Here is a 20,621-nt window from a genome sequence, read left to right on the forward strand (position 1 = left end):
GTTTCTCTCACTCTACCGATCCATTCTGTTAATGCTGTTCATTATTATTATTATAATTATTATTATTATTATTGTTCATAATTTGAACCTTTATTTCCACTTAAATGTGATATCTCGGGAATACCTGGAGGGAATATTTTCAAAATGGGTTCACTTGAACTCCAGGATGAACTGAATTCGATTTTGGAGGTCAAAGGTCAAGGTCATCGTGACCTCGCACCCGTCCAATTATGGTGAAAACTGTATCTAATGAATGTCTGGAGGGAATTTCTTCACATTTGGCTCACATGTCCACTTGAAGATGAAGTGATTCGCTTTTTGGAGGTCAAAGGTCAGAGTCACTGTGACCTCATCCCTTGAGCCGAGTTCTTCAGATTCGGCACGGACATCCATTTGCACTCAAAAATGAACTGGTTAGAATTTGTTGGTCAAAGATTGTCGTGACCTCACAAAATGTGTTTTTTGGCCATAACTCAAGAATTCATATTTTAATCGTGACAATTTCAGAATGTTTTACATTAGACATTTACTAGAAGGGTAAATCTCTTGAGATGAGCCATCTCATCTTCAAGGGGCCCTTAAATACAGTATTATTATACCGTATTGATTACTCTGTGTCCGTCAGCCAATAGCACCGTTTTAGATCGAGGGCTTAGATAAAAGCTCATCTCCAAGAAGAAAAAAGGAGAAACGCAAGTAAACATTTTACAGCGTTTCAGAGAGCGATTTACCCCGCTGACAGCCATTTAACCTTCACGTTCCTCTCTGAATGGCTTTTGCTCAGCCGAAGTTTTTTTCGGCTCATGAAGTGCTCTCAGAAGTTTCCATGCTGTGGCGACGGTGACACAATAACAAAAGATTCACTTCACATCATCCACCGGATCAAGCCGAGATGTCGCATCCAAGTCGCAGAAAGTAAAGCTGATTTCTGGAGTGTGACAGTTGGATGCTACACACGACTGCACACACACACACACACACACACACACACACACACACACACACAGAGAAACACTCCCAGAAGCCTTGGTAAGGGATTTCATCAGATCTGGACTACATGGCACGTGAAGTTCCCTCAAATAAAAATATTTAAGAAGATCATAGAAAGAAAAGAAAAAACTTGTTTATTTCCTTATTTATACCTTTTATTCATAAATGTGTTCTGAGGGCTGCTGGTCCTAAACTCCTCGCTGTAATCATGATTTCAGAGACCTCAGTAAGTTAGAGATGAAGAAATATAGTGGTGATGTAATGTCACAAAACTCATTGTACTAATAAGAAGGAACATTGTCCTGACAGGAGGAACAGAGTGAACGACAGATGTCCTGAAGAGAGAGCACCAGATTAAGTGAAAATACCTGTGTGGGTGCAGATAATAGGTAAGTGGGGGTTTGAATAGGTTTGATTCTTCATTTTCAGCTTTCCTACATCTACACTATGGCCTGTAGAGCTTCTTTTTGCGCACCATTCAATTTCTTATTCTCATATTAAAATATATATTATATTGGATGAGTAAATGTATGCTTTAAAATATGTTTTTTTGTAGTAAGTCATTATTTTTCAAATCATCCAGTCCTCCATCCTTTACATGTCGACATGCATATACTATATTTTTTCTTTTTTTCCCTGTAAAATGTCATTTTATCTGATCCCATCATTTTTATCTCATCTATAAAGTCTTATCATAAACACAGAAGACACAGTAATCCTTTCAAAGAAATGCCAGCATCTGTCGTTTTTCCCCCTTTAAAGTAAAATAGAAAGCTCAGAGCCTCCACTCCGTTTTCCTTTATAATATTTATTCTTAAAAATGAGTAAGCAGACAGTTCACGTGTCCTGTGAATAACAAAATGTGTATAGAACAGTACACGACAGTAAAACACCTTTCATTATGTGACTATAACAAGATCTTTTGAGCAACATATCAAAAGTCAAAACAAAGGTCGTATTCTTTTTAATACAGCAATTCTTTTAAGACATCGTTCATGTCAAGAAATAGACGGCAGGTTTCTAGAAGGACATGTAAAATATACATCAACATGATCAGTGTTAAACAGCAGGCTATAATATCCGATGCACACGACTATTAACTTGCACAAACATCGGTGAGGAGATGATAATGTCATAATGCAACCACACCAGCGGGACCGATCACATGTTTAAGAGGATGTACACAGCTTTGACAGGAGGGGCTTCAGGCACTAAACACTTCCTGGATTTCCCTCGTCACTTACTCCATCACACACACTTCCTCAGCTCATCAAAGCCCTAATTTCGTCCCTCTGGCTTCTTTGCCTCCTCCTGAAAAAAACTTTAAAGAGAGAAATTTGAGTTGCATCCCCCTCAGATGCTCTCCTCTGATTGCATTTTCATCAGGAAACAAAGGACAGCGGGAAGAAAGGAGGGGAGGTGAGGAAGTCAGAGGAGGCAGGAGGACGACTGGGAGTCGTTCGATCGTTGATTGGATGAGGCTGTAATGGAGTGAGATTGATCTGAACAATGAGACCAGCTCATTGACTCTCACCACAATTAAATGGATGACAGGAGCAGACTGTGCTTTCACTCCTGCTGTGGCTCAGACGGCAAAATTAAAAGCTGTGTTCTTTAACAGCGAGGTCTAATAAAAAAAAAAGCACTAATCAATAGCAAGACTATCGCTAATGTCTATGACGAAAGGATTCAGCAGCATCACAGTTTCATACAGTCATTCTCAAGCCCTCCACGTGAGGAAGAGGAGCCGAAGACAGATGTGGAAAAGACACTGAAAGAGGTGGACGAGGTTCAGGATGAGAGGGAAGGACAGGGGAGAGAATAGAAAGAGGGGGAATAAGAAGACAGACGGGCATGCTCATCTGATGGGCATGCATCTTCTCTTTTACAGGCGGAACAGGAAATAAAAATGCAGGGGTGGAAGCATGTCTGTCTGTCACTCTGCGTTAGGCTCTGCATAATTGCTGTGAAATGATAGATATCCACGACTTATAGGAGGGCAGCTAGAGGAGAAAGAGGTGTGGGTTTTTTTAAGACTCGGCCTGCAAGTCATTCACTATTTGTAGCTGAAAACACCAAATGTAAAATCACAGATGTTTTATTAGGTTTTACTATTAATTTGCCCTTTAATGTAACTGAAACCTCCCGAGAAGAGATCAGCAAAGCCCTCAAGAACCTAATAAATCCCAATGTGATGATAGCCTAATCATATTATTCAAATACAGCAGCAAGCAGAGTTTTTGCTTGTGTTGCTTAGCAACAATTTTGAATTCAAGTCGATTAAAAAAAAAAAAAAAATCACTGATCTGAAAGCCCTCACAGTCACAGCTGGTTAAGATGACGTCCAAGATTCTGATGGCAAACTCTTTATATACAAGTCAAAGTTGTACTTGCAGGAGTACTCAGGGTTTGCCCTCCTATTACCTCAGTACTGACACATACTGCAGTTTTCTCTTAACGCACGAAACTATGTAGAAAGGTCCCCAAGCTGCTACATCTGTCACATTTGGGTACCTAGTACCGAATAGAGAGGCACAGCACATTGGTATGGTTCTACAGGCCCAGACACGAGCGTGACCGGTCCTGACAAGGTCCCAACACCAGATTTAACCACATATCGTATGTCACCTAACAGATTTTTAAAAATATTAATGGTTAGAAAAGAAAGAAACAGCTGCTATAGTCACAGTGTTAACTGGAAAAAAACAACAACAAATGTGTTATCAAAGTTTGTGCAAAAACAGAAGCAGACTACAAATCATGTGATAACTTCCCTCCCCCCTCCCCCTTTTTTTTTTTTTTTTTTACAAAACAAAAAATAACACAGTCATTTGTTTAATTTCCTGTTTTGCGTAGTGGTGGATAATGTTGTTGTTTTGCTGTAGTTTTCATCCGTTGGACTTGTGAAGACGGCAGGCAGCTTGGTCGTTCGGTCCACGCGGCCGGTTAGAAATGCGTCTCCTTCTCTGAGATGGTGGATATTTTCCCATCGACCTTAAGTTTTGCATCGTTAGCAGCGTAAGGGCTGAGGGCGGCGTGCTTCCCTCTCATTTTCAGGTCCGGGCTGGGAGTCGTCAACTTCTTCATTCTCTGCAGAGAGCATTGAGAAAGAGAGGAGAGGTCACCTTCCAGTCTCACACAACAAGGCTATTTCTAATAGCAGCATTTAGCAGATAGATTGATAGAGGCCACTGATCATCTCAGGTTTAATTGATCCTCCATCGAGCATCGATGGAGGATCAACTGTGGCACAATTCCTCTGAGAAGTCATTATTTTCTCAGCTATTTTCAGTCATTTCCTTCATTACAAGGTGTCGACTGCTGTCCTGCTTTTGTGACCTTCAGGACTCTAAATGAAAGTCAATGTTTCTCTGTCAAAAACTAAGAAGTCAGTCCAAATTGCATGATTTGTTTATGTGTTTGTACCTCAGAGAAGGTGCCAGGAGTAATCCAGATCTTCCAGACCATCCCCAGGGGGATGCAGACCATCGAGGACATGGCCATGAACCAGCCGATGCCATAGCCCCAGTCGGGGTAGGTGTACACGTTGTTGTACTTCAGCGGTTTGTATTTAATCAGGAAGAACAGGAAAATTGCCTGCAGGAGATGGAAATAACATCCTATTTGTAAACGTTTTTTTCGCTGTGAGAAAGGAAATGCCTCTTCTACTTCAGAGTACAGTACTGGTGTAAGGCCATATGGAGCCTTCATATATAGTATACACACAATAATAATAGGATTATTCAAAACATAAATCCAAAAACATTATGGTCTAGTGTATCAGGATATACAGAACCAGCTTGAGGACACACCTTAATTATATAAGTATCTCCAAATTCAAATGATTTTATTCCATAAATAAATATCGCTATCAATTTGAAATCCAGAATAAAAAACAGTATTCTCTCAATGCGTCCATCCTTCATCACTACTGAGCTCATCTACGTGATGCTGATGCTCGATTTCTGTGTCTCCGGTCAGACTCACAGCACAGATGCCCGGGGTCAGGATCATCCAGCACCATTTGATGAAGAAGACAGGTTTGTAGCCAATCATGTCCTCAATATTTAGGTAGAATCTGTCACTACCTGAAATGCAAAGAAGTGTCACTCGGAGTCTCTGTGTTTGCCATCAAAAATAATGACGTGATTGATGTCTTTGGAAAGCTGAAAAATATTTGGCCATCTAAACAGAGCTGATGAATAGATCAAGATAAATATGTTGTCCGAAACTTTCTTTGAGGAGCGACAGACATAAATCGGGTGAAATAGTCTTTACTTTATTCAAATAATTGGGTTTCTTTTCAAATAGTTTCATTATATAATGATAAATGTGATAATATTTAAATCCAGAAGTCAAAGCCACATTTTCCTTTGTGCATACATTGCATGATTAAATAGAAAAAAGGCACTGCATTACTTTTTTTGCTCAGTAAGCTGCTATAATTCCATCATATAATTTTCAATATCATGTGTGCCTTGTACTGTATAACACTAAAGAGTGATGCATGTGTTGGAGCCCGTTCTCCAGCAGAGGGCAGAGAAGAAATATTATTTGCAGCAAAGAGGATAAAAGCATGACACAAGTTTTCTCTCTGCAGAAATGTGTGACAGTTGACGGTATCTGAGGTGACAAGGGCGAGGAGTCAAAACAATTCTCTGAGATCTTACCGTAAACCCAGCCGATACATATAGACTCAAATATGGCCACGAACAGCAAACACATCCCGCTGGCCGCATACGAATCAAACAGCTGGAAGACGTACATTCCGCCCTGATAGGATGAGACAGGCGTCAGTTTTCTGTCACAGCCGCTGTATGAGCATCAGACTCGGATAGATCCCATCAAATACCAATGAATCAGGATTTCTTGTTTGGTTGTCGGGGGGGTCGATGTCATGGTGGCATGTCGTAAACCAATGTGGACTCGGCATTGATATTTCTTATAATCTAAATGAGTATTTTTAAGCAATGTAGTCTAAAAAAGCAATATCTTTTTTGTGCGTTCATTATAAGCAACTGCATTATATGTAATGTTCACACCTGTTTTGGGAATTCTGCCTTATTGCTCCACTAATATCTGTCATAAACTATAGCAAACAGCAGGTTAGCATAGCTTAGAATAAGACTGGGAATGAGCTAGCCTGGGTCTGACAACAAGTCACAGATTCTCTAAAGCAAATTAACACATATGTCACTTCAATCCTACAATTTGACCACATGGTGACAACAAAACGTGCTCCTGTGTCCATTCTTTGGGCTTCGCTAAGCTAAAAGTTTGCTAGCTGGAGCTTTGAATCAAAACTATGAGAGTGGTATCAATCTCATCTCATCTTATTCTCAGGGAGAAAGCAAATATTTTCCCCAAAATTCCTTTTCCAAGTTTCCATTGTTCGAGTGTCAGTGGTGGTGCTCGCATTACATCCACTCTACCTACTCCACCTCCACTCAAGCAACCCATCTGTACTTTCTGCTTCACTAAAAGGGTCCCCATGAATAAAATCTCCCATGAATCTGGGAGTAGGGTGACATCACGGCTCTGATCCAGCTCGTAAATCACCAACATGTCTCTTCCTCCCGGGTACTACAGCCAGATAGTAAGCTATACTCCCGGAGAACCTTTTGACCTGTGCTGGAAGGTCTCCGGGCCTCTTGAGACATTTCATTCATGACGGCTCTTTGGTGGCAGAAAGGAAAAAAATGTCTAGAGTGCAGGTGCTGACAGATGAATAAGAGAATAAGAAGAACAGAGAAAGTGCTGTACTCTAATATTGTATAAAATCCAACCCCCTGCTTCTCCTGAGTGATATGGGCCACCAGAGAACAGTAACATGTTAACAGCGGGGAGGGATGGAGAGAGCAGTGCATGAGGACACATGAGAGGCTTTTAGTGGATATTCTTGATACAGAATCTCTTCCATTATTATGACTTGAAGATGAAAGGTCTTAAAAGCACAGAAGAGCTGGTGACATGAATGAATGAACGCAGGTCTGACTGGAGAGCCGACCCCAGTCCTTTTCTAGAATGTACCTGGCTGGGTCTCAGCTCAGACTTGTATATTGGAGGGGATGATGATGGTGATGGTGATGATGATGTTGATGATGATGACTTTCTCTCCTCATGTGATCCGAGCACAATCACTACAGAGCATTGTAGGTCCAAAGGCCAAATTTAATTGATCCAAAATTGACCTTTTTTAAAAAAGTGTGGTCAAAAAACTGCATGATCTCCCGCTTGAGGCAAACTGGAAGGCAACGCACTTGTAATAACGTTAATCCAACAACACAATAAGTATACATACATTTATATAACAAAACAAATCTATATTTTCCATTGATTCTTCATAAATTGTGACAAGACATTAAAAAAACAGATTATTTTTGTTCCCTCGTTTCTCCTGACTAACATGTCTTCCTGTTTACCCAGTAAATAATCATTCAATTTTAAGTCATCCTTTCATAAATAATTAACTATTAATTAATAAACACACAGTTATTAAAACCTGACGTGTGTAACGTTCAACGTAAAGATGTGAATGTGGAGTCTTACCTCTGTACACATGATGAGCCCTATGAAGAAGGAGACTATAGACATGCCCAGGATCAGCAGCTCTCTGCGGTAGCCTCTCCTGAAGGTCTCTGGGTACATGTCCACCACAGCTGTCACTAAACTCTCCACACACACAAACTGTCAAGTAAAATAAGAGGAGATATCAGTTACATGACAAGATGGTACAGTAAAAAAAACCATAGTCATTCTGCAGTGACTAAGCATTTAAATTGTGGTTATGAGCTGATATGATGCAGAAAAAAATACACGTCTGCCGTTTGTTTCTCTAAAACGCTATATGAAATCTATTTGGGCTTCACAAAATAAAACCCAAGTATATGTGAATTTCATACATTCTCCATGATCTCAGTTCTCTCACCTGACTGTCCAGACCCAGGAAGATCAGCATCATGAAGAAGAGACAGGCCCAGAGGGGAGACAGGGGCATCATAGTAACAGCCTTGGGATACGCAATGAATGCAAGACCAGGACCTGCATCCCGAAACCATGAACAAGACTCTCATTAGAGCAGGTGAGAGACAAGACGGAGGCTTAATAGCAATAATTATAGCATTTGATTTTCAGTTACACCCTCTGCTTTATTTAGATGTTTTGCAAAATCATGTCATTGTCGGACTTTTGACCATTAATTAAAATACCTTTTTATTTGTTTTCTTATTATTACGACCAGATGGATCTGATCTGCTTTTCTCTGGTTGCCGATGCCTGCTTAATAAGCGTGTCCTTAATTACTAGGACCTGATGTGACCTGATTATTACATTGTATTATTATGATGATTATTATCCTCCTTTTATTGGAGAAAGCAGGATTATTCTCTCGCAGATAGACGTGTAAATGTACTATAAGTGCACAAAGTGGCACGGTGCCTGGCCTCGGGGGAAGTGAATGATTTTGCTTAATAAGACTGATTGCTTCAAAATAAGAGGTGGCATGCCGTTGCGTTATTTAACACCTGCGTTTGACGACTCACACAAACACTGAGCTCTGTCCTCGCCGTGCTCCGAGACAAACATTTCAAATCTCTTGCTCTGTCACATTCACTAAATCATTCATACGGACTTGAATAAATGATAATGGGGGGTCTGAGAGCTCCAGTGAAGGGTGTGGAGTTATATAAATGTTTCTCCAGTCTGTGAGTCAGATATAGTATAGAGTCGTGGTGTTAAGGAACGTGATGGTTATTCCCTCACCAGATTCGGCCACGGCCTCGATGGGGACATTTTGTTCGAAGGCCATGAAGCCCAGCACGGAGAAGATGGCGAAACCCGCCACAAAGCTGGTGCCGCTGTTCAGACAACACAGCATGAGGCAGTCCCTGAGGAGAAGGACAGACAGACGAGGGCGTCACACTTACTGTAAGAGCTTTTCACTTTCTGTCGTGCAAAGATACTGAACGTCCATTCATTCAAAGCACACCTGTAGCAGTTGTTGTCGTAGGCGTTGTAGCTTCCCAGAGCAGTGAGGCAGCCCAAGCAGATGGCATAGGAGAAGAAGATTTGGGTTCCAGCATCCACCCACACCTGAGGGAGAAGTGGGTTAAACACCCGGGACGACAGATCGTTGACAAAGTCAGGGAAAACAACAGATAGCTCCTCGGCATGACTTCTCTAACGGTCCTGTTGGGACGAACACCATTCTTCAAAAATGTATTAATACACAAACCAGTGTTTGAGAAACGTCTAAGTCATTTAGTTTAATTTCCACCTCATTGATGCTTCCCAGCCTGTTGTCAACATTAATGCTTTGTGATTGTTTTAATCACAGAATAGCCATAAATAGAATAGGATTTCACATTTAAAGGAGGTTACCAAACTCAGTGGAGAGGTGACTTTTTATCGGTTACTCCTTATCTTCTTGATTTTCATCATCTCAGTGACTTTGTAGTGAAATGATGTCTCACACTGGAGCGCCATGAATCATGGATTAACATCCTAGAAGTGGGTTGTAGTCTTCCAGTGCTTAAATATTCATATTTGTATATTATACACCAACTCCTTTCCTTTCTACTGTTTGCTGGGAATGAACAGAGGACAGCTCCAGTGTAATAAAGGGTTCAAACATTCAGTATTTTTACTTTTCTAGCTCAAATCATTAAGAGGAGAATGGTGTCGTGAGGAATGGAATTTGATTGTGGCCACTTTTAGATACACTGCCCCCTACAGTTTGGAACATTATTGCTTCACCATGAGGAGAAACCCACACAGATTATAAAAGAACCACGGGTTCCTCGCAACAGCTGATGTCCAGTTCTGTTCAGTACAGAACCCTAGAACCCAGAGGATAGCACGGTGTGCTAGCGGATTCAAACTTAATGCAGCATGGCTCTTTGCAAACTCTCTCACATAACCATTCAGCCACTAATCTCATTTCCCCACCAAGAAACAATTAACAAACGCACGGTCTTCGCTCCCTCCTGGGAGTAACTATGGCAACTTCTGTGACCTCACAAACACAGGCCTGTTCCTGTGGAAGAACAGGCTTTTCTCTCCTAATGTTCATTAATGTTCCCTTTGGTTCACCCCTCGGCTGATGGCTGCACAGCGCGGGGAAACCTTAAAGACCCAGGCACAGAGAGAAGCACTTGTTGATGTTGTGCCTAATTTGGCCGGCTTGTGTTTGGTTATGTTGAGACTGTGGCTCCAGGAAACGTTTCCACTGTGTGAAAGCTGGATAACGTTGGCTGTAATGTGGATGAACCACGTTCCATTCTTCGTATGAATCAGATCCGTACAGTGTTTTTCTATTTGAAATGTTTTGTTCTCCTACTTGTTTGCTCATGTCTTAAACTCAGGTTTAGAGAAATGTCCCCCGTCAGCAGATGAACGTGACGACAGCGTTTGGAGTGTGTGAAAAAAGCATAACACATCAGGATTACATGTGACATCTGGGCAGAGATGATGACATGAAACTGGTTCATTCTGTTGTAATTTTACAAATGTGAATGTTGCTGTCATGTCACAAACTTTACATGAGTTTACTGCAACTATTTTGTTGACAGAATGCTTCAAATTAGCTGAAAAATCCTTTTTTTTCTACTCCAAAGCTGTCATGTTGCAGACACTGCTGCATCCAAGACTTCTATTTAAATCCAGGAGGTTTCTGGATAGCGAAACATTTCTTAAACAAAATTTAACAAAAGTAAGAGTAAAAATACTGTTTTGATTCACTATGACTGCTCTTTTCAGCCGCAGCAGGCCAAACAGTAGACAGACAAAGATGATCTTGACAACTAGTACCTTTAGCTTGTTGCTGGATGTTTAGCACTTTAATCTACTTTATGTGGTGATTCTGGTGAAATCCCAGAAGGCCCAAGTGGCAGCTTTACGTTTTAAACACAACAACAAACCCTGGAGGGACGACCACCTGTACCTGAATATGTGAGCCAATACATCTACTTATCAGCTCATCATGTTACCATCTTGTTGTGTTGTAGGGAAAGAACATACTCCGATGCTGGAAATGTGAAGTTAGAAGGTAGGTTTCACTAGTGAGAGAAACACTAGAAACAACTGAAAACACAAGAAGAAAAGAAGTGTAGAGAGGAGGAGTGATGCACAGAGCAGGGTGGAGAGTGAGCGGGAGGAGAGGCGGCTATAGGGAAGAGGAGAATAGAGGAGGCATGATGAAGTTCAGGGGTGTAAAAGGAGCGAGTGACACACGGCCACACACACTGCACACAGCCTGGGGAACAGAACAGAGGCCTGATTGTCCCAGAGGAAGCTAATTTAACATTGGTGTCAGAAGTAATGTCTTCCTCTGCCAAACAGCAGCGCTTCTTTATCGCCCTCCTTCACTCTCTCCCTGCCCATGTTTGTGTCTTTGTTTGTCCATTCTGTCTCACTCCTTCCCCGTCTATCACTCAGCACTGTTTCTATCTCTCTCTAACTTTACCCAACAGGAATACACCAAATAGCATGTTATAGGCTACCTTTTTAGTGTTGAAATGCACTGGTTTGAACGTGAAATGTAACTGGTAACATGTAGCTTTTCAAGAGTTCATGTTTTAGTTTTCTATGTCATCAAAGTGAGGCTCAAGGCTTGATACAGACTTTTAGTTAGATTTTGTTGTGAAATGCAAGTTGAAAGAATAAAATGCTGGCTTTAAAAATGTACAAAAAGGAGACAGGACTGAAGAAGGTGCCTTAATCTTTAAAAACATTTACATCATGTCTGTTTCCACCAGCCATTCACAAATGATAGCTGTGGCAGATTTGTAATTTATACGATGACTTAATTTCCAGCTTGCAGTCGTTGCATTTTGCCTGCTGAAATGAAAAACTGCAGCCAGTAGATGTTATCAGCTAGCTATGTCAGCTCAGTGGGTTGGTTGAAAACACCTCCAGCTGACTTTGAATGTGTCCTTGAAGGCTACATACGAGATATTTTCCTGAGACTGAGGCTGAAGCTCCATCTTCCAGACACACGTGATGATAATATCTTGGCCTTGGACACAATGACAGGTCACTACTGCAGTTCATGCTAAGGATTCCCGTGTTTATGTCACAGCAGATAAACAAACTGTGTAATCACTTCCTTACACATCACTTCAACATGCGGAGGAATCCAAAGCTTGACAGGTCTGCCAAGTCAAGTTACAGTCGTTAAGCTGTGATTGGTCGATCGCTGAAGGGATCCAATCAACAGTCTTTTCCAATGTCAATCATTTCCCCTTTTTTTTAACATTTATTTATCACTATGTTAAATTCTGTTCCATCTCCTTCTCACTTTATCTCTTCATCTGTCTCGATTCACGTTGTCATGACACCCCATCCACTGACATTTTCTTATGCACTGTTGCCTAGCGACCTGAGCTGTCTGCCTTTTCCAGACGAGGTCAAGGAGGTCTGCTGTGTGTGTGTGTGTGTGTGTGTGTGTGTGTGTGTGTGTGTGTGTGTGTGTGTGTGTGTGTGTGTGTGTGTGTGTGTGTGTGTGTGTGTGTGCCATCTCTAAAAGCCTTAAACCTCAAAGTTCAGCCTCTCAAGCTCTGAAAGGTCACTCTTTACTTGACCCTTGATCATCTCATCACCAGCAGGAAGTGTCGGCTCAGCTATGATAATCTTGGCTCCATATTCCTGTAACCATCGCAGTATTATTGCCACCAGAGTGGGACGTATGAAGGAAACCACGAAACAATTATAGCTGTATGAAGCCTTGAGAGGTACCACTTTCTGTGTAACATAACCAAACAAGCAGTTGATTTGTGTAAACAGGAAATAAACGTGCTTTTGGAATAAAACGCTACATAAAAAAAGACTGATCCCCCATCGCATTACAGCAACAACCACACCACCTGTCCCCCTGGCAGCTACTCAGCTCCATGTAAATCTAATAGCAGCCACAGGCAAGGACACGCAACCTTGACACATGTGCCACCTGCAGCCGTTAAGGGTTACAGCTCTTTTTGTACAGCTGCGATGTTTGAGGTTATATTTTAAACTTAATATGTTAAAAACGTTTTGTGATCGTGAGCAAATGTGCTGTTTTTTTTCTATTTGTGCTGCTATAAGTGACCCGCCGTGTGTGCTCTGACCTCCACATCCTCCGGGTCTCTTCTAAATGGGGTCAAAAACACACGATTAAAGATAACCGCAGCTCCGTGATGAAACTGCAGCTGCAATGCTAATTGTCTGCAAGTGTCCCAAGTATTAAAATCGCAACACCTTCTTTGCTTACCACCTCTGTGGTACTTCTTTACCTGTTTGTCGGTGGAAGAGAGAGAGGCACCAGGCCTACCTGAGGGTCAGAGAGACGGGAGATGTCCGGGTAGAGGTAGAACTTGATGCCTTCGTAAGCTCCTGGCAGCGTCACTCCTCGGATCAGCAGGATCAGCAACATGGCGTAAGGAAATGTAGCTGTCACGTACACAACCTGTAGGTTTAAACATGCATGCATATGGAATGTTAATTTACGTACTGATCACAGAAAAAACACAGCTGACACGGATTCACTGTCAGGAATCAAAGGATAAAACCCTGCCAGCAATAGTCACGGCTGATTACTGTTGGGAACAAACATGGCCGCCTCTTCATCCACCTATTTAACAAACCAAAAAAAAAGCTTGATAAATGCTTCGGATAAACTAGACAGGAATGATTCTAAGGTGGAAAAGATTTTTGTTTGTTCCGACTTTACAGCTGATAACAAATCACAGAAATCCAACCACAAGGAACACGTGAGAAAGTGTGAAGACGGAACTATAACAGACGTTAGACAGAAACACGTAGAAACAATGTGAGAATGTTTTCCTCAGGACTTGACAGGCTTTGACACCCAACAGTTCTAACTGATGCTGTTGTCAGGGAAACATGAGCTCCACGAACCAACAGAGCTCACACACTGTTGGTAATAATAATAATAATTTGACCAGAAGTGTTTGACAATCAGCTGATGACACAGTTTAATATATACTCCTGGTGTACACTGTTTGTAACCAACACTGTCAAAATAAAGTCGACTAGAATGAACATATAAATAAAACTAGAAGGACAACAAGCAGACATAATCATGATGTCAGAAAATACTTTTCCAACAAATAAGAGGAGATTACAGGCCAGAGGAACCACAGCTTTGTGGGTTCATTCTTCAAAGCAGTTTTTTAAATGTTTTCAGTCCATGATATCAGCTGTCAATCATTTAACATCAGTCATGTGACATACAGCACACAGCATCTTAGGCCCAGCTTCTACATTTACCACATCTGGCATGATATCAATTACAATAAGTCTTCACCTAAAGTGGAACCTGGAGAATTCATTTCTGCATCTTATGTTTTGCAACTATATGTCCACACACACACACACACACACACACACACACACACTCTCAAATCCGTCATAGTAAATTCTGTACACTACACTAGCTAGCGCTTGCTAACCGTCAAACTAACACTTCCTTCTTTTATGTATAACTTTTCAGGTTTTGCAGAGTTGTGCTCGACATCTCAAGACTCTTAGAAACCCCTTGAACAAAGACCCTGGCCTCTTGGCGGGCATCACACATCCCCTGGCTTGCTGGCATCCAGTCAGAGTCCAATTGAGGGCAGAACAGGACAGAACAGAGCCGGGCCAGGAGGCTGAAAAGAAAAGAAGGCTCCTCTGGCCCCGTCTCTTAAACAGGAGAAGCCCAGAAGAGTGATGCTGGCAGTGTGGGAAAATGTGCTCCTCTTTGAAGCACGCACAGGAGTGCATGAGTACACACACACACACACACACACACAGTCATTCACAACACTGAAATGGGTGTGCACATACTACAGACAAAGATAAAGAAGACCATTCACACATACAGGCCTAAACACACGCACATTCTGATCACCAGTACAACCCAGCAAACATGTGATGTATTCATCTTCCTAATCCTACTCCATTTAAATTTACTGCTGTTATGTCACTTCACCATAAACACCTGTGTCAAAAGTGTAAAATTCAATGAATTCCCAACCGCGGTAGTGTTTGAACATCCACGAGACTTAATCAGACAGTCCACACTAAGCTCCGTTAATCCTACATGGCCTACAGGGGAAAGTGTGGGAAAAGTTGTCTCCTGCTCAGCAGAATCCCTCCTTTAATTTGTCAAATAAACTGATCACACATCCTTAAACCTTCCTCTCCGTCTCTCCAGAGGGACAAAAGAACAATATTCGCTCTCCCCATGCTCCTCTGACGCTCCACATGCTCCGTCCAGCTCACCCGCGGGCAAACATTTGAGCCAGCACGAATTTACTGGTCAAACTTTGCTCCTGCCTTCGCCATAAATCTAACAGGACGGCTTAGATGTGAGAATGGCTGGCAAACATGGCCCACAAAAGCAAACAGCTTAGTGGAGCTGGACCTGAATGGGCTGTAGGGAAGAAAGCACCTCTCTCTCTCTCTCTCTCTCGCCACCGGCGAGCTGTGGTTTATTTCTCATAGCAGGAGAGAGAGAGAGAGAGAGGCAGCAGAGGATATACTCTGCATGCTCCTCATGAACGCTCTCCTTTCCCCCGGTGAATACAGGAATCAATCTTGGACCGGCTGCTAAAGCCCATGAAGAAGCCTTCTCCCCTCTTACTTCACAGCCAGACAAAAGACACTTCAGGGAGATATAGGCACTGCCGTTTAGTTGACCCCCCCCCCCCCCCCCCCCCCCATCATGTAGAATGTGGACCCATTAATTTTTTCCTCACACACCTCTCCTCTTTTCTCTTTACTCTCGTCCTCCCTCCATCTCTAACTCTCTACTCATTCTGGCTCACTGAATCCGTTTCTTTGGGGGAGCCGAGCGCCCAAAATCAAGGTGCGGCGTCCTCACAATCCACCTCAAAGTCTCCAGTAGAGACGTAAGGAGCACATGAAAACAGGTAGAAGTGGGAGGGGCGGACACACCTTTTGTCTTCTGTTTGCAAGGGGGTAATGTATGTTGTTTGAGGGAAAGTGCTTCATCTTGTTGCTGCTTCGGTGTAAAAGTGACACACGTATTCTGGCACACACACATTCACAAAGTCCTCCAGCATGGGTTGAATGGCGGGATAACAGCATTCAATGTTCTCATGTGTCACGTGTGAAGACACTTACTTATATGCGGTCCTCGCAGTTCAACCACACACACACTAGCAAACATGGCTCCGTCTCACCTTGCCAGTGGACTTGGGTCCCTTCCAGATGCAGAAGTAGCAGATGAACCAGGCCAGGGCCAGACACATGGCCAGCTCCCAGCGAATCCCCCCCATGTGTTCAATACCATCTGATATCTTCAGTACTCTGCGTCTGATTTGGCACAGACAACACGGGGGATTTACAATTTGACAGACGTGTGACGTTAAGGAGAAGCCTTGGTGAACAAACTTTCTGAAAACAAGTGGAAGTGGATGTATTGAACGTAACACGGTACGGATCAGTCTTCAGGCAGAGGGAAGATGATGAAACATTAATATTGTGCTTGAGGTTGCTCAATATAAATAGTAATTGCATTTTTTTGCTGGTGAACCATAGTTCATGTTTCCGTTAATCACTCCTCAGTTTCAAAACACTGTCCGTCACCCTTGTTGGTACACTATACTAGCTGGGTAGCTAGGTGGCACCTTGTATGGCAGCCACCAGTGTATGAATGTGTGTTTGAATGCAAGTCCATTAACTGTTTGTTGCTCGTTTATTCCTCATCATGGTGGAACTGCTCTGTGGAGTCTGAAGCAAATGTTTTCTCTGAGTCGAGAGTTATCAAGCTAACAGGCATTCTTAAACCTGCAGGTGTAACGGTGTAGATGCAACACACGAGGCACGCTATCAGCGGTTATGACATCATAGCTCGGCGGCGGTGGTGAATCAACAGTGCGTTTCCTGTTTGTGGAAGCAAAGCCAGTCAATAGCATTGATGGAGGAAGAGAAGTGTGATTCGGCGCAACAGAGCAAAAAAAAAAAAAAAAACGGTGCTGCCAAATCTTTGCCACCGAGTTCACCCCCGGAGCTCCTGACCAGCCATTGATCATGGTGACATGTTCTTGGTGGCCGGCCACAGGCGAGGTCCAACAGAGCCCCCCCGGTCAGCCAAGAGGGCAAGATGTGAACACTAATGTGGGTAAATAAATGTGTGTGTGCGCGTGTGTGTGCGTGTGTGTGTGTGTGTGTGTGTGTGTGTGTGTGTGTGTGTGTGTGTGTGTTAATGTGCAAGTTTCTGAGGTAAACGCTTAATATCTAGTCATTTTTTACGGGTTTGGTTTGGTTCAAATAAGAGCTAAGCAAACAGAAGCCATGTACTTCTACTTGGTGACATAAATACTGTGAAACCGACATAAATAGTACTTGCATTTGTTTTTTTAACAAAGAATCAAGTCTAAATTTCTTTTTCTCAAGTGTGAACTTATAAAATGTTAGAATTAACACATTGGTTTGGAGACTCAGAGAGGATGAAGGCATCTCCTGACTCATTAAAAGCCCTTTTTAAAGACATCACTACTCTATTGACTACGTTACCATTGGTAATATTATGTACAACATGAATCACATATGTACAAAAGATGTCTTTCCATCAAACTATTTCAGTGAGTTAAGTTTTGTATTTTAGTGTAAAGATGAGATGATGAATACCAGGCAACATTATTCTGTCAACACAGGCAAATTCCAGCTAATTTACTGCTCTGATGTTTGATGCTTTATATACAGTAGGGAAAAGATGACAGTCTGTCTTGGCATCGATAAAACCCAGCCTGGTTGGTTGCTATTTTTTTGCCAGCATCATGGTGGCTGTCTTTTTGTTTGTTTCCTTTGGGCTTGCCTTGAGGTTTATGTCGCTGGCTTAAATCTGATGTTTTCCTCCCCTAACGCAAATCATTTTGCTTATTTTTAAATTAAATATGTATCATGTTTTGTAACCATTTGACTGCGATATACTTGTTTTTAATGAGATTTGACCCAGCAGTGTAAATGTAGCGGCTGGCAGCGAGACAGGAAGTGTGGTCAGCATCAACACTGACGAGGCCTGATCCGCTGCCACACACATGGCTCTAGCTGGGAGACAGCTGGCCTACCAGGGCCTGTTGACACACAAATATGAAAAGGGCTGACTAATTACTGGGGGAATGGTTCGGGGGTGGGGGGTCTGTGAACCAGCCTGGAGCTGTCAGAAGCTCAGATTTTCAACATAATAAAGAAGAATATAAAAAGAAGACTTTTATAGATGGCCTGAACTGACTGAGCATCTTCTGATGTTTTTATACAAACTGTGTGGCTACCGGATAAGAACACAATCATCACAGTAAGCTTGACTTTGCACGCGCAGACAGAGCGTGAAATCTCCTGAAGACTAATGACAGAACATGAAAACACAGAATAAAATCGTACTCACTCCCAGAACTCAATGACCGGAGACGTGGCGTTGGGGTTCGTGATGTTGGTGGAATTTTCTCCATAAAAGTCCACGCAGTCGTCTGTGAAAACACAACGCCGTGTTATTATTTTTGCACATGATTCATTTTCTGCTTGCGAGAATATTTCCCTCTCTTATCCTCTGTTCCCTCCTCCCACCTGTATTCCAGTAGTGTCCACAGGCGGCCCACGGCAGCTCCGTGGTGAAGCAGTTGAAGAGGTAGAAGATGGCCCAGGCGAGGATCACCACATAGTACACGTTTAGATGAGCTTCGATCACCTGCGTCGCATAGCCAATACCTGAAAAGAGGCAAAGAGATATGATTGTTCTTCAAATAAGTGTAACCAGCAAGTGCAAACAGCTGTAGTGACTAATGTCAGTAGAGATCTGTAGCTTGTACAGGTGTGACAACAGAAAAAAAAAAAATCAAAAATCACTCCGAGCATCATGAGGACATGCATTTATATAACAGTGTTTTTTGGGCATATGCAAAAATCTAGTTTCATCAGTCGCATCGACTTTGTTCCAATTTCCGCTTCAATAGTTTGAATCCTGAGATGTCGATATAAAGTGCAGGTTTTCTCACCCTCAAACAGCGGGCAGATTTTCCTCCAGCAGGTGATGCCGCCCTCGCTGGTGAACTGACCCATGGCGGTCTCCAGGAAGAACACGGGGATGCCACAGCAAATAAAGAAGATGACGTACGGAACGAAGAACGCACCTTCATGCACACAAGAGAAGACACCGTGAGCAGCAGAACAGTAGCTTGAAGCGGGATTCCGATGCTAAATGACCTTTTCACATGATGGCTGTAGGATCCTCACTGTGCTGTCTGATGGTGCCTAATGAGGGAACCCACCTCTTTTAGACTTATGCATAATGGATGAAATGATGAAGGACATCATATTTTCACACTCTTACAGACAGACTGACCTCCCTCTTTGGTGCGGTAGAAGATAAAATAACTACTTTTCTTTTCCCCGTCTTACCTCCTTCCTTCTGCCAGATGGCTTGTCTTATGTCCACTGATTTTCTAATATAAGATCTTTCTCACCACCTTGAGTCTTTACCTCCTCCATTTTTGTAGCAGAGGTAGGGAAACCTCCAGACGTTGCCCAGTCCGATGATCTCTCCGGCCACGGACAGGAAAAATTCGATCTTGTTGTTCCAGTGGCCCCTCTCATTGTACTGCCCTTTCTTCTCTAGGCTGGAGTTGGACCCTTCCGGGTCTCTGCCATCCTCTGGTTTACCGTTTATAACCGGCCCGCTCTTCTCAGCTGTCATGACGCTGCAGCAGCCCGCTGAGAGAGTGAGAGGGGGAAAAAAACACAAGGACAGGAGAATTTTAAAAAGGTGACCTCATAACCAAAACCTGGATTCAGTGACTTTTTCTTCTGGGACCTCTTTTCTGCATCTACATCTGAATGGGACAGTCCCATTAATGCAAAACCACGCCCATTGAAAAGTCCACACTTATGTATGTGAGGGTTCAAATCAAGAGAAAGAAGTCTAATTCATCTTCACTTATTATGTAACGACGTGACCCTTTAATAATCAGCCATACATCTCATTTTGAAAAAAGGAACATGTGTGTAATTAAGTGTGACACCTCAGCAAATATGGATTCAACAGAAGGATGACAACATCCTGGATAAAAAAAAAAGTAGATTACATCACTGTTAATGTTAGTGGGCAGATCAGAAAAACAAGGTTTCAGTCACCTGCATGTAAACCTACTGGCTCTTCTGCTTGATATCACTATAATATCGTTCTTCAGCATAGAAAGTAACTTGATCATTAGTTTAACACAGTTACCGCGAGCGTGGAAACTAATTAAGCCAATCACCATGATCGTACTACATGAGAAGTCACTCACAACAACAACAGAATTGATCATGCAACAGAAATCCCCGTTGTTTACTCACCAGTCTCCTATGGAACAGTGGCAAACCTCCTTTTGGCTCCCGCGATGATGCGCACCAACAATTGTCCTTTACAAAACACGCAGGGTGGTTAAGCCTGATCAGGGGGGTGGCAAAAAAAAAAAGGAGAGAGAGGGGGCAAAAGAGAAAAAATGAGAAGAGATCTGGATCCGCGTTGAGCAAAGTGGTTTTGTTGAGTCTCCCGACTATATAAAGGAAGATCCCAGACGTGGCAGAGTGACGGGAGATCTTGCTCCAGGCGATGGAGAACCTGCGACTGCGCTCCCACTCTCCAAGCG

General features: G+C 42.5%; 2 protein-coding genes across 2 annotated transcripts in view; one reads left to right on the forward strand and one right to left on the reverse strand.

Annotated features, from left to right (window-relative positions):
- The window catches only part of vgll4b (vestigial-like family member 4b), a 325,618-nt gene that overhangs the window by 188,567 nt on the left and 116,430 nt on the right, over positions 1-20,621 (forward strand). The window lies entirely within an intron of this gene.
- slc6a11b (solute carrier family 6 member 11b) lies at positions 1,779-20,483 on the reverse strand. Its single transcript, XM_084035549.1, has 15 exons — positions 20,326-20,483; positions 19,471-19,701; positions 18,987-19,121; positions 18,559-18,699; positions 18,380-18,461; positions 16,173-16,305; positions 13,295-13,429; positions 8,978-9,081; positions 8,752-8,876; positions 7,919-8,031; positions 7,540-7,677; positions 5,661-5,763; positions 4,978-5,078; positions 4,417-4,587; positions 1,779-4,080 (listed from the first exon to the last, which is right to left on the reverse strand). The coding sequence occupies exons 2-15, from the start codon at positions 19,682-19,684 to the stop codon at positions 3,937-3,939; spliced, it is 1,839 nt and encodes a 612-aa protein (XP_083891675.1). The 5' UTR covers positions 19,685-19,701; positions 20,326-20,483; the 3' UTR covers positions 1,779-3,936.

This window comes from Eutrigla gurnardus (assembly GCF_963514095.1).
Source record: "Eutrigla gurnardus genome assembly, chromosome: 2".
Taxonomy (NCBI): Eukaryota; Metazoa; Chordata; class Actinopteri; order Perciformes; family Triglidae; genus Eutrigla; species Eutrigla gurnardus.

What these genes read in the sequence shown, in the direction of transcription:
- slc6a11b (XM_084035549.1), bottom strand. Translation starts at nt 19,684, where the DNA reads ATGACAGCTGAGAAGAGCGGGCCGGTTATAAACGGTAAACCAGAGGAT. An exon ending in AATCTGCCCGCTGTTTGAGG is followed by an intron (nt 18,700 to 18,986) that starts GTGAGAAAACCT and finishes GCCTCTTTTCAG; the next exon opens with GTATTGGCTATGCGACGCAG. An exon ending in CGAGGCCGTGGCCGAATCTG is followed by an intron (nt 8,032 to 8,751) that starts GTGAGGGAATAA and finishes TTCGGGATGCAG; the next exon opens with GTCCTGGTCTTGCATTCATT.